The sequence below is a fragment of the Podarcis raffonei genome, chromosome 6 (assembly GCF_027172205.1).
Source record: "Podarcis raffonei isolate rPodRaf1 chromosome 6, rPodRaf1.pri, whole genome shotgun sequence".
Taxonomy (NCBI): Eukaryota; Metazoa; Chordata; class Lepidosauria; order Squamata; family Lacertidae; genus Podarcis; species Podarcis raffonei.
This window is the reverse complement of record NC_070607.1, coordinates 4,357,236-4,371,148: the sequence shown is the minus strand read 5'-3', so window position 1 is coordinate 4,371,148 and position 13,913 is coordinate 4,357,236. Positions and strand designations below refer to the sequence as shown.

General features: G+C 47.2%; 1 protein-coding gene across 2 annotated transcripts in view; it reads right to left on the bottom strand.

The window, feature by feature from the left end:
* The window catches only part of PAPPA2 (pappalysin 2), a 120,777-nt gene extending 107,436 nt beyond the window's left edge, over nt 1–13,341 (bottom strand). For both annotated transcript variants that reach the window (XM_053391237.1, XM_053391238.1), the window contains exon 1: nt 12,810–13,341. In XM_053391237.1, coding sequence (XP_053247212.1) covers nt 12,810–13,266 — 457 coding nt within the window. In that variant the 5' untranslated portion in view covers nt 13,267–13,341. The remainder of the gene's footprint in view (nt 1–12,809) is intronic.
* Nucleotides 13,342–13,913: the final 572 nt, after the last annotated feature.

Sequence of the window (13,913 nt, the reverse complement as noted above, 5' to 3'; positions counted from 1 at the left end):
AACAACCACAAGGATGCTTTTTTGCGCTCTCTCACTGCATGTTCCTCACCATCCAGAGGAGGAGCTTCCACACATTCAATTTCATCAACAAGTGTCTGCCTGGAGCTCTGCATTGTTACCAAAGAGCTTCCACATCTGGAGTCCCATCTGGCATTGGCAAACCTGCTCCCTCCACTTGATGGTGTTCCAGCTCTTTGCATTTGCCCACTGCCGTCCGAGACTTCGCCCTGCTAGAGGCCCAGAAACTACTGCTCCGGAAAAGTCAAGAACATTTCCCGGGCCCCTGCATCAGAAGCCCAGCCAGCAAGTAGGAATATGCCCAGGAATGTGTCTGATGCTGCAATCTGAGAGCTCCACTCCAGCATCGCTTCAAACAAGCAAGCAATTCCCTTCGTCAGGAAGCCAACGTGTGAAACCATCCAACATAGGAGCGAGGGGGTGGAAGCAGGAACTGAGGGGGCCCCGGTTCACCTGTAATAAGGGCTTAGGCTCAAGCAGAAAGGAGAGAACCCAGAGGCGCTCCAGAAGAGCTGTGCAGCAGAAGGTGGCATCTGTTGCAACAGGGCATTGCCATGAGGTTAGGAAGTGGGAGGATCTAGAGCACAGGTGGAGAACCTGTGGCCCTCTGGGAACTTGCTGGACTCCTAGGGGATGATGGGAGTAGGGAGTCCAATAGCACACAGAGAGCCACAGGTTTTCTCTGCCCACAATTTCAAGGCTTTGCTTCAAAGCATCATCCTTGAGATAAGCTAGTTATGGCCAAGGTTCTAGCACCACACCATAAGAATCAAGAGAAGGCCAAGTCCTAAGATACACTCAGCGTAAGATACACTGAGTGCTGGTGGTCTCAAAGGCAAGCTGCTAAGCCTCTGGGTGGGGGCTGCTCCCTGAGCCGTCACAATCACCAGTTTTGTAACACCCTGGACTGCTTGTCTGCATTCTTCTGGCCACAATTCAAAGTGCTGGTTTTAACCTTCAAACCTGTAAATGTTCTGGTGCCAGGATATTTGAAGCCATGCCTCCTCCAAGGTCTTCAGAGGAGGCCCCATTGATGCTTTCCCTCCTTCATGGAGGTTCTGGCGATGGTTAACAAGACCTCAACCCTCCTCTGTGGTGGCTCCCTCTCTTTGGAACTGAACTGCTTTTGCAGAGCCAATGTGATGTGAGAGCCAGTGTGGTGTGTGGTTAAGAGCGGCAGACTCGTAATCTGGTGAACTGGGTTCGCATCTCCGCTCCTCCACATGCAGCTGCTGGGTGACCTTGGGCTAGTCACACTTCTCTGAAGTCTCTCAGCCCCACTCACCTCACAGAGTGTTTGTTGTGGGGGAGGAAGGGAAAGAAGATTGTTGGCCACTTTGAGACTCCTTGGGTTAATGATAAAGCGGGATATCAAATCCAAACTCCTCCTCCTCCTCCTCCTCCTCTTCTTCTTCTAGCAAATACCTTCAAATACCTTCCCTGGAGACCCTCTGGTCTATAAATCTTTGGATCGTGAAGCTCCCTACTGTGGTGAAAGGGGATAGCTAAAAGGAAAAATTGTCTGGAACTCTGGGTGGGGGAAGAGACATCTGTAACGATCAGCTGTTATTGCATGTTGCTGTTCTGAACCTTGAAGGCTTCAGTCCACCTATAAATGATTGGCATTTAATCCCCTCCCAGGGGAATCTCTATTGAACAGAGATTCAGCCCCAGGTTCCCTTGCCCCTTTTCCACTGGTTCGGCTGCTTTCCATTATCCCATAACACCTGTTCTCCCAGCTCTCCACCTGTTTTCAGAACATGGTGATAATTATTCTTGCAGATGAGGGTAGGAATGAGAAGACTGGGTCTTGGCATAGGATTCAGAAGTCAGTTCCTGACTCAGATCTGGATAATTTATAAACCACACACACACAGAGAGAGAGAGAGATCTTTTAAAAAACCTCACACAGGCCATGTGGTTTGAATTACAGTCATACCTCAGGTTGAAGTAGCTTTGGGGTGAATATTTTCAGGTTGTGCTCCACGGAGACCTGCAAGTAACGGAGCACGTTACTTCCGGGTTTCACCGCTCGCGCATGTGCAGATGCTCAAAATGGCATCACACGCATGTGCGGAAGCGGCAAAACGTGACCCGCAGGCGCATGTTACGTTCGCTTCAGGATGCGAACGGGGTTCTGGAACAGATCCCTTTCACATCCAGAGGTACCACTGTAATGTTACTGATGCTGCTCTCAGAAATGTACTTTAAAATAGGGAGGGGCAAGATGAAAATGCTTAATACGAGTTTTATTCTTCCTCTTGGTGTCATCTTGCCTACTTTCCTTGCTCCATGGTCAGTGATGCTCCCATCCTGAGATTGCTTTGACTCCTGGATATTACTATCATGAGTATACAGTGCTGACAATCCTTCTCTGCCATGCACTCCCACCAGGGTGGGGGTGGAAAGGGCAGGATAGGACCCAGAGTGGGGTGGCAGACTGTAGGTGGCGGTCCACTGGCCAATTGCCAGGAGACCACCTAGAGCCTGAAGGTTGTTGAGATTCTTGCAAATGATGTTGACACAGCATGGCTGTTAAGCAAGCACAAAATATTCACTGTGCGTCTTCATTCTGTAAATCTAAAACATGCGGGTGGACAAGAGGGATTTTGATTTTTAAAAAGAGAAACAGGTAGACTATATAACAATGAAGTTAGCCCACCCCTGATATGCAACACATTCAAGTCATGCAGGATGCTCTCCATAAACAGTTTCTGGTATTTTAAAGTGACAAGGGAAGGGTATTATCTATACAGAATACCCCCAGAAATGCCATTTTTGGATGACAACCCATCCTATGTCAAGGTGTGGGAGAATGACTAGGGTAAGCCTTTGAGAGGAATAAAATGCATTGCATCAACTCTCCACCTGTTTTCAGAACCTGGTGATAATTATTTTTGTAGATGAAAGGAGGAATGAGAAAACTGGCTGATGGTGTAAGAAAGATGGCAGAAATATAAAGGGGAAAAATACAAGTCTCATAGCTGGCACGCTGGCCCTGTAAGGCTTCACCTAACACATCCAAGCTATAGTCAGTATTGTTGGAATGTGTGTGAACAAATTGGTTCATGGCTTTGCTCTTAGTGCGAACGTGCAGGAGTTTTGGATTCCTACACAAAAACTTCAAGCAAACCTATACGGAAACAAAATCAAGTGCAGCACATATCTGGAACTCCCCCAAACAAGCTTCTAAGCAACACTAGGGTGATAAAATCTGCTTCCCTTTAGGCTACTTTATGTTGTCTCACAAACTTACCTCATGTTATTTGGGGAGCGGGGATGCAAGAAAAAGAATATCACTAGCTATATTTTACAGACAATAATAAGACTAAAATCAGAAAGATTCCCTTTTCTCCTTAAAAATGGCAGTCTCCTTATGTTGTTCTTTGCAGTCTTTATTGTATTTTTTTAAAAAAGAAAGTGAGGAACTGAAGCACAGAATTAGCAGCCCTGGGTTTGGAAACGGTGACCTGAAATTCCCTCCCACATAAACTTTAAACTTCTCTGGTCAGCTGCCAGGGGCTGAGTATATAAATGCCGAAGCTCCCAGGCAATGGCTTTGCCATCAGCTTTCCTGCCAGTCACTCTCTTTCCTTCCTTCTCTAACCAATCAAAGCACTGCCTGGCTCCCATCCAGGGAAGACTTTGCGTGACAGAAGTACCTAATTGAGAGGGTCTCCCCAGGACTGACTCTCCGGAGGAACAAGGTCATATGCCTTGGAGGCTTCCAACTTTCCTCTCCTGTGCAGCTGTACAGCCCAACAGCCATTCTGAGTAACCCTTTGTGTTTCTTGTCAGGTTGCCCACCTATAATGGTTGCAAAGGTCCTGCACCTGGCAGACCCCAATGCATGGCAGGTGGACCACATTCAGCTTGGGGAGTTGGGTTCCATGTCATGTTGGTCTACTCTGGAGATATTTCCACATAAGTGCTTGGCTCAAAAAGAGCAGGTGGGGTTTTAAAGCTGCTGCTGGATTATGTGACTTCGAACTGTAGGTAACAGGCCAAATCCTTTAATGTTCCTCCATCTAAAAAGCTAGCTGTCAGGGTTATAACGTAACTTTTTCTCTAATCTGCTATCTTTCTATGTGTAGGGAATATGTTTGTATAGAAGAAAATTCACCTTGGGAACCCCTGTTCCTGGCCTGAAATAATACTTTCTAGAAACAGTTTTGCCATATCAAATCCTGCAGTGTGAACTAAGCCTGAGCATGAGAGGTTTCAATCGAGAGATCTTTGAACCTTTCTGTTCTACAGTTCCTTGCTGTTTTAAGGCTGGTGGAATATGTTGTGTTGCACGTCTCAAACACAAGCCATCCTCACATACCAACATATTTTGAAAAATCTGAAAACGCTAACAAAGGGTCTTTAGAAACAGAAGCTAGAAAAGCACCTCAGGAAAATCTGGGCTGGAAAACACATCATCTCCCCCCCCCCAAGCTCCTCCTTGCAATGCTGCCCCCGCCCCCCAAAACACATTCCTATAATTATCACATAATTAGCATGAAATGAAACAGGAGGACTGTAGAAAACAGCTGCATGACATAAAAAGGCAATGAAGAGTTCTGAGAAGTTCAGGCCAGAACATTTTGGCCCACCAGTGCAAACACAGCTCACCCGTCATTTGCACAGTGGCTCTTTTTCTGAGAGCCCAGTAAACTTATTGTCTTTGCCAATGGCCTGGGATTGCAGAAAGGAGGGGGCCTGGCAAATGGCAGGTGGACTGAATTCAAATCAGTGGACCACAAGTTATGCAGACCAGGAGGGAACTGTTCTAGAAGTCTTTGGAACGGTCTCCTTAACCCACACCTGGTGTTTGTGGACTGCCATGGTGGTAGGCATTGGTCAATAAATAAATAAACAAACAAATTTATTATTTGTACCCTGCCCATCAAAGTCTGGTCAATATTGCTTTTTAATTATTATTCTAGGGCTAAGAAAAGCGGAATTCTCCCCTGCACCAATTTTTCTTTATTAATTTATATATTGCTTTATATACCAAAATGGCTTCAAAGCGGTTTACAACTATAAAATCAATACATAATTAAGATACACAATAAAAATATTTTTTTTAAAAAACAAACTGTTAATACAGTAAGACCAGTTCAGGGGAATGCCTGCCTAAACAGGTGTATTTTCGGGAGCCAAAAGAAATCAACACGGATGGGTCATCTCGCATTTCAGCAGGGATGGCATTCCTCCACACCGGTGCCACCACTGGAAAAGCCCACCCCCGTATTACCACAAGATGATACTTATCAGATCATGGCAAAATCTACCCTGGCCCCTTTAGCTGACAGTGGTGCCCTTACTGGGCAGTGAGGAAGAAGATGCTCCAGAATTATTTGAGGCTTTGTGTGTAAGTAGCATCACCTTAAACCAGCTCCGTGACTAATAGGCAGCAAGGGCAGATCTCATAACGTATGCCCAATCAAGGAGCACCACTTGTGAGTTCTGCAAAAGCTGCAATTTCCAGACCAGCTTCAAGGGAAGCCTCACCTACAGAGCGTCCTTAAAGTAGCCCAGATGTGAGGTTACCAATCCACATGTAACAGAGGCCAAGTTCTCCTGTCCAGGAAAGGGCACAGTTGGTGCAGCAGCTAATGATAGGTGCTCTTCAGAGGGAGGGCAATCCCAATTGTAACAGGCAGACTCCCCAGTACTTGGAGCCCACTTAGCCACAGGGTTCAGCTTCGGCCTGTTAACCCTCACCCACTGCACCCAGATACTGGTTCAGCTTAGGCACAACCTCTGCCAACTTGGTTTCCTTGGGAAAGCAGAGCTGAGCTTCACCAACCTTCTGATGATTGCTCCTAATGGCCTCATATAGCATTGGCCCAAATGCAGACACGTCCTGCCTCACCTCTAATCTCTGGAATCACTGTAAATCAGTTCCTCCCATTCCCAACCCATGGAGACGATTCAGGGAGACAGCACATTCAATGGTGTCCAAAGCGGCTGGCAGATCTCACAGCAGCAGGAGGGCTCTTTTGAGGGTCTCTCCCTCAAAAAAAGGTCATCTGTCAGGGTGGCCAGGGCCAGTTGCATGCCAAACCCAGGCCTGAACCCAGACTCACAATCTGTTTCCTCCAAGAGTGCCAGTCAGTTAAACTAGGAAGCCTTGCCAGGCTTACCTTCGTGTACTCCAAGGGTGCCCCCCAGTGGCAGCAAAGCCAGTATTTCCTGCTGCTTCGACTCTTTCAGCAGGGCTTGTTTCACAAATGTTTCGAGTTAGACTCAACTGCTGGCTCTATAATCCACAGACCCACGCTGAGGGGGTGATGAACCTCTTAACCACAACTTAGCACTTAGGCAGGAAATCTCATCAAATTAATATTTCTAGTTTTGCACAGTCTTCGGGAAACTGATGTGGTGAGTGACAAAACAGGCGGCTTACCCAAGCTACATGGTGAGAGCATGTTCATGCGAAGCCGTTTCATGCTATGAGGTAATCCACAAAGCTTCACAGGCACTGTGATGAGCCTTCCCTGGTCCAGATTCTACTCAGAGCGCTTGAGATCACAGGAAAGCAACAGGCACCACAAGAACTTCGCATGACTTGAAGTTTGCTCAGCAGTTGGGCTTCTCAGTCACCCCGTGTTAAGACTGAGCACAGTATAACTTTTTAACATTCAAGAAATGCTACACTAAGTTATGTAGCCCAACCTGAAGCAAAACAGGAATCCAGAATTCTGCAATTCATTCTGGAAATGTGGAAGAGTCTGGTTCAATCCGTGCAGTGAATTTTGCCAAGGCTATGCTACTCCTTCCCCCAGGAGGTTAGTCTAATCCCTATACTAGAGGTTTCCCCAACTATCTTTTGAGACTGCCTTGCTTTTAATGCCCTTGGTCTTGTCTCTTGGGGGCTTGTCCCGCCCTGGCTTTTATTGTTCTGTTTTATATGTCAAGCCGTGTTGCTTGCGTTTGTATTACATTTCAATGTTATTTTTGGATTCTATCTATTTTATTCTGGGAGCCAGTTTGGAAGCCTATGGGTAGAAAAGCAGTCTAGAAATACTAATTCTATATATAGATATATACTATTCCTGTAAATGTTGTTGTTGTTGTTTTAAGTTCTGCATTACCGCCGCAGAAAACGATTTCAATCAAGGACTAGCAGAGAGGCAAGGACTTTGAAGGCAGTAAGGGTGAGAGTGAGGAATTGTATGCGCTCGTAACTAATGCAGGGAGCAAGGTGGGACATTTGAAAGGATGTCCCTCCTGACCTCCTCTCATGGAGACCAGCAGCAGGCTTGTGACCTAATGGATATCGCATGTAGAACTGGTTGCAGGAACAGGCATCTCTAAGCAGGGCCAATGTGCCTGGCCAGAACAACTAAGGCAGCTTGAAAAAGGACCATCATGATCACGTAAACTGCAGTGACCACATTAACACACACACACACACACCCTCAAAGCAGCACTCCATACAAATCAGCCCCACCACACCAACTATTGCAGATCACAAAACCTGTGGAACTCCTGTAAGAGACTACACGGAGACTGGTCCCTGGTAAATACTGGATTTATTTTAAGAAACTGTGGGGAAATTTACACACGCAGGTGTGTCAGAAAATAATACCACTTGGGCCACTTCCTACAAATATCCAATGCCTGCATTTGGTCCAATGCCAAACTGTGGTTTACTGCAGCCTTACCCAACCTGGCGCCCTCCAGTGGTTTTGGAATACAATTCTTGTCGGAACATTTTATCATATGTGGTGGGAATGTAAGAAAGTAATAAACTTCTGGGAAATGATATATAATGAGATGAAAAAGATGTTGAAATATACATTTCTAAAAAAAACCAGAAGCATTTTTACTGGGCATTATAGGTGAGGATATTAATAGACAGGATGTAAAATTGTTTTTATATGCAACAACAGCAGCAAGAGTATTGTTGGCCCAGAAATGGAAGCTAGAAGAAATACCGACGAAAGAAGAATGACAGACAAAATTAATGGACTACGCAGAATTGGACAAAATGACAGGAAGGATTCGAAACCTGCGGGACCAGAGATTTACAGAAAATTGGAAGAAATATAGGAATTATTTGAAGAGCAACTATAATCAACAAATTACGCTAGTAGGACTACAAGAAGTTTTGCAAGGAGAAATATATGAAATATTGCAAAGAAGAGAGCTATTAGTTATGAGATTTAAATGTAATAGTGAAAATAAGAACTGTAAATTAAGTGAATAGATTGGAAAATTTTCAGATGTGATTGATGGAAGTAAAAAAAACTGTATAAGATGTAAAAGTATGTTTAATTACTGTTGAAAATGATATGTTGAAAACTGGTTTTAAAAAATTAAAAAAGGAATACAATTCTTGTCTGTCTCAGCCAGCACAGCCAGCATCAGAGATGACTCCAGCTAAATCATGGAATCATAGATTTCTACAGTTGGGAGGGACCACGAGAGTCATCTAGTCCAACCCCTTGCAATGCGGGAATCTTGTGCCCCATGTGGGACTCAAACCCAGAACTCTTGAGATTAAGTGTCTCACGCTCTCCTGTCTGAGCTGTCCCAGGCCCAGGAGGTGTATGGTTCTATTGGTAGAGCATGAGACTCTTAATCTGAGGGTTGTGGGTTTGAGCCCACGCTGGGCAAAACATTCCCGCATTGCAGGGGGTTGGACTAGATGACCCTCATGGTCCCTCCCAACTCTACAATTCTATGATTCTAAGGCTGCTTTAGTGTTCCATGATGAAGCCTTGGGCTTATGCACTCCCTTTCCACTTTTCCTCCACCACCACAGTCACGAGGAGCAGACTGGAAGCTTTTGCTTCCGTTTTAAGATAACTGCATTTTGTGGCCATGTCTCAAGGCAGTCGAGCTGTGGCTAGTCTTAATTATGGCTTGGAGGGCAAAGCCAACTTCAAATTGTGGTTTCAGATCCTGGCTTGTTTCCTTCAACCATAGTTAAGACAAACCACAGTTCTGAGTTGCGACATAACAACAAATCACAGTTAGTCAAAAATGGAAACTGAAGCTTCGTGTTTCCTCCTTGTGGCCACTCGGGAGAAGGAGCACCTAACACGAAGCCAAAGTTCAGAGCTGAACTCAGCCAGGGGCCATGCTCAGAAGTAATGGTAAACCAGGAAGGATGATTTCTCTCTGCACCCAGAGGGCTCCCACTTTGCTCCTCTTTTAGCTGGGGAGGGAAGCAAACCACAGGCTTAGCACTGAATCCAAACCAGTTTTTGAGGTTTGCTTCTCCTCAACAAACCTTGATCAGGAAGCCAAGAACAAACCTTGATTTCAGATGATGGCTTGTTTGGAGAGAAAAATTCAGATGTGACGCTAAGACTGCCACTCTGTGGTTTGTTCCATCACTTTTGAAAACTTAAAAATGGTTTATAGCTGTTTTGTTTTTTTAAAAGTCAGCTTGTTTTTAACTTCAGACTTGTCTCAACGGTTGTGATGCTTTTACATTTTAAGTAAACGGCTGAAAGCTATTTCTTTTCAATTAAGCAGCACACAAATTCTGTTTTGATAAAATAAATAAGGGAGGAACAAAGTGGGGGAACTTGAGCTCATGCACAGCACAGTTAAACAAGCCACACTTTGTGCCCTAAGCCTTGGACACATTAGATTAGTGGCTTGAAAAACAGAATTTCAAGTCACACTGTTTTGCAGGTCAGAGGAGGGGCAGGGATGTATTCACCCGATGCCCATGAGCTGCCACAGACCTGTAGCCAGTGGGGGCTAAGGGAGCCCTGCCCACCCCCCCAAAAAAGGTTCCCTGCTGCCGCTCGCCCATTTCCTTACAAAGAAATAATTAAATCAACAGGAAGGCTTTTGCCTTACTTTCTTAAAGGTAATCCAATCCCCCCACCCTCGCCTAGCATTCATTAAACTATACCTTTCTGCCTGCCTATTTTATTCTTTGCTCATAACTCTTATTTGTACTTTTCACTGCGCAAGCCAGTTCGAGTATATTTTTGGAAAGGCAGAGTGAAAATGATGTAAGTGAATAAATGAGTGGACGTCTGCATTACAGACCAGACTGCGTAACTCCACCCTGGAGCTCAAATTAGTTTGACCCCAAATGTCCAGTTCTGTACCTCCAATATTCATCTGTAAAACGGGAAATATCTCTGCTCACATGCACACCAGTTGTGATTTAACTGCTCAAGTTGCACGGCGTGGCAGTTGCATCCGAAACCACACAGTATTACAGCACACCATTGGGCAACACCCCCTGGATGAGGCCATAAGAACCAAAACAATTATTTGGCAATAGTGTTTGGTGATGTAGGAGTTGTTTGTCCGTCCACCCACCACTGGCATCAACCTGTCTCTAAGTTTCAGGCACCTGTGTACGTGTGATGCAGAAGAATCCAATTTCTGGCAGAGAGGGAATTTTTGTAGTTGTGGCAGCTGGAAGCATGGTTAAAACTCCTGAAATGCAAGATGCACACACACTATACATTTAAAGCATATTCAAAGCACAGTTTTCCCCTCACCCCCCCCCCAAATAGAATTCTGGGCACTGTAGTTTGTTAAGAGTTGCTTGGAATTGTAATTCTGTGAGGGTTAAACTACAGTGCCTAGAATTCTTTGATGGAAAGAATGTGCTTTGAATGCAGCTAGTCTTTTCTGGTGCTTAAGAAATAAGCTTCCCATGATAGTTTGGAATGAACCAGCATTGCTCTGGTGGTTTTGAGCAGGAGTGGGCAGACTTTAGGGTTGAGTGGCTGACTTTGCTGGTGTTGTTGTTGTTCTTTACTAGAATACCACGATCTTTCTATCAGAGACAAGTGTAAAAGAAACACAGTTAGAATTAAAGAGCAGGACACACGGTGAGTCCGGGAATTTATTTTCAGTACCAGAGCTAAATGAGCTCAAAATCCTTTCACACCAAATCTACTTCTAGATGGCTTTCTTCATTTCAGCAATGAATTCAGGTGAGAAAAGTCATTTTGTGGTTGCCTTGTTAAACAACTGCAAAGTCAGAAACCTTTGCTCATCTACTGCAAATAACCCTGAAATCTACCAGTAGTTCCCAATCTACTTTCTGGGCACCTGGGTCAGGAAAGAAAGAGAGAATTCTCTTTTTTGCACCAATTTCTGCTGCTGCAAAGGCACAGTGGAACTCATAACCAAGTAGAAACCTGCACTCTCTCTCATGGAGGCCCACGACAAGTAACATCACTGTCTCATTAATTCCATGAAAATCTAAAGAACTTCACATGTGAAAAACCCAGAAAATTTCAGAGCCTTCCATATGTCATATATTCCAAAAGGTCCCCATTTACCTTGGACAGTGTATATTTTCTGATAAAGATGATAAGATGCATCCATATAATTTTGTTGGTCAAAACTATTGGGCTGAAAGGGTTTAAACCTATACCTACTTATTTGGAAATAGGTCCCAGGTGATCTCTGGGAATTCAGCAAGACTCACCCTATAAGCTGTTTATTTTAAAGTTATGTTTTTATTATGACTTTTCTGTATTGGATCAGATTGTTATTAGGTGTATGATCTTTGTTGTCTATTTTCTTGTTTCTTCAGCTTGTAAACCACCTTACGCATAGCAATATAGAAAGGCAGGAGACAAATTAAAAGGGAAATGGAAATGAAATGCACTGGCCAGCTTCAAGCCAGGCACAGTGCAACAACTCTTGTTGATTTGAAACTGTTTTCCTTGTAAGTAAAAAAGCTTTCCTTGCTCTGTAGCGCAGTACATGCTTCAGCAATGTGAGCAATGTGTAGAACACAAGGAAGAGCTGCATTCAGCACTCATTCTTAGTGCATTATCAGGAGTATCCACCAGTAATCAACTACTCCCATTTTCATCTGTGAAATGTTAGAGTGTAAAATATGCTTGCTGTCAGGGTGCTTCCAGACCAGGGCTTAGTACTGCAAACCGGTCATTCAAGATACTGCAAACAGGCCGTTGGCATGACACTTCCCCCCAACTTATTGGTTATCCGGATTCATTGGGGGGAGCGGGGAATACTGGCTGACTTTTTGATGCTGATGGCTTCCCATCTGTGTAAACGCTGCAAAAAAAGTGTTCGTATGCATGAACAGCACCAAACACCCATCTGGAGGTACTCTAGGAATAGAAATTTGCTGGACAGTCTGGTTATTCATCAAGTCAGAAAGGTGAAGCGAGTAATGTATCAAGGGGTTCAAGGGGAACCACAAAAGAATCAGGAAAATTGACTCAAATCATTCTGAATACAGAGTTGAAGAGCTTTCCGGTTATTAGTTGCCAAGTTGAGAATGGTAGAATCATAGAACTGTAGAGTCAGAAAGGACCACAAGGGTCACCTAGTCCAACCTCTGCAATGCAAGACTCTTCTGCCCAACGTGGGGCTCCAACTAACGCCTGCTCTACCTACTGAGCTATCCTTCCATTTCAGAGTGGGTGTGGCAAACAGAACAAAAGCTTACTTCTACCAGGAAAGGTGAGCATTCTTAACAGTCCGACCCTCTGCCTATCTGCTGTGGCTCTTTGTGGCCAGTCTTGGCCCTCCCTACCCCCACCCAACACTTTGTCGAAACTTCTTGAAAAGTAATGGGCAAAGGGTATCTGTATTTGTTTAATCCCCCCCCCCGGGGTGGGGCATGTTAGATCGATAAAATCTAACTTCCAGTACCATCAGCGCCATAGCTCGGGTCCAGGTGGGAATCCCTCCATCCTAACTTGAAGGAAAGGCGAACGTCGTCGGGCGCTCGGATCCCGCGCATCTGGGTTTTCGAGGGCGCCTGCCTCCTCCCCGCGGACCTGGCCCAGCCTTCGCCCCCTTCCCGTCCCAGCGCCCCTCCCGCTTACCTGCGACGACGGCTGGGTTGCTCTGGCCGCCCTCGGGCTTCAGCCACGCCTCGACGGTGAACTCTAAGCGGGGCAGCTCGGCCACCACCCCCGGGCGCAAGAGCAGCTGCTCCCGCCGGCCCGAGAAGTAGAGCGCGGCGCCGGCGCCGGGAGAGGCAGGCCCGGCTCTGGCGCGCGCGCGCCGCGGGAAGGGGCTGCTCTCGCCCCACGTGTCCTCCACGCTGCTGCCCTCGGCGCTCCGGGCGCGCCTGGGCTGCCCCGCCGCCGCTGCCGCCGCCCGCCCGGGACGCGGGTAGGTGGTGTCGGGGCGCAGCGGCCGCGCGGCAGAGCGAGTCCTGCGCAGCCAGCAGCGCTCCCCGTCGTGCGACTCCGGCGTCGGGCTCCCGCCCAGCAGGCCCGCGGTCGCCACCAGGAAGGCGGCGGTGGCCACCAGCGGCGTCCAGCCGGGACGTGCCATCCTCCGGCGCGCACCTTCGGGGCTGCCGCTTCCTGTCCTTGGGTCCGTGCCGGTCCCTCGGCTCCCTTTCACATGGGTCGGTGGCTGCCGGGCTTCAGCTGCTGCAGCCCCTCTGCTCCGAGCGCCGGAGAGCGGTCAGGTGCATCGCCTCGCCCGGCCAACTTCTCCCCCGAGCGCCCGGCGCAGCGGGGTCCCAGGACCGAGGGGGCCTTCAAGGGCTTCCTTCGAGCATCCTCGACGCCTCGCCTTGGTCCAGCCGCTCGCCCGCTTCTCTCCGGTGTCGCCCTGCCCTCCTGCTCCCTCCGGAGGTCCCAGGCGGCCGAGCGCCGTGCGCTGCCCCTCGTCCCCGGAGCTCAGCTTGCGCGGGGCACCCGCTTTCTCGCCTCGTGGCCACCCCAGGTGGCTCTCCTTCGATCCCGCTGGATTCCTGCGAAAGAGAACGGGAGGCAATAGGAAGAAGCGTGCGTCTGGAGAGCTGCTCGCTCTCGGCTTTGTTTGAAGAGGATTGATGCTGCTGCTGATGGCCAATCTCATAAATTCTGCACATCACTCCACCTCCTGCCTTTCTCGGTGCCCCCTCCCCCCTCGCCCCCGCCTCCCGCCATCCTCTCTCTCCTCCCCGCGCGCTCGGAGAGATGCAGGCTGGT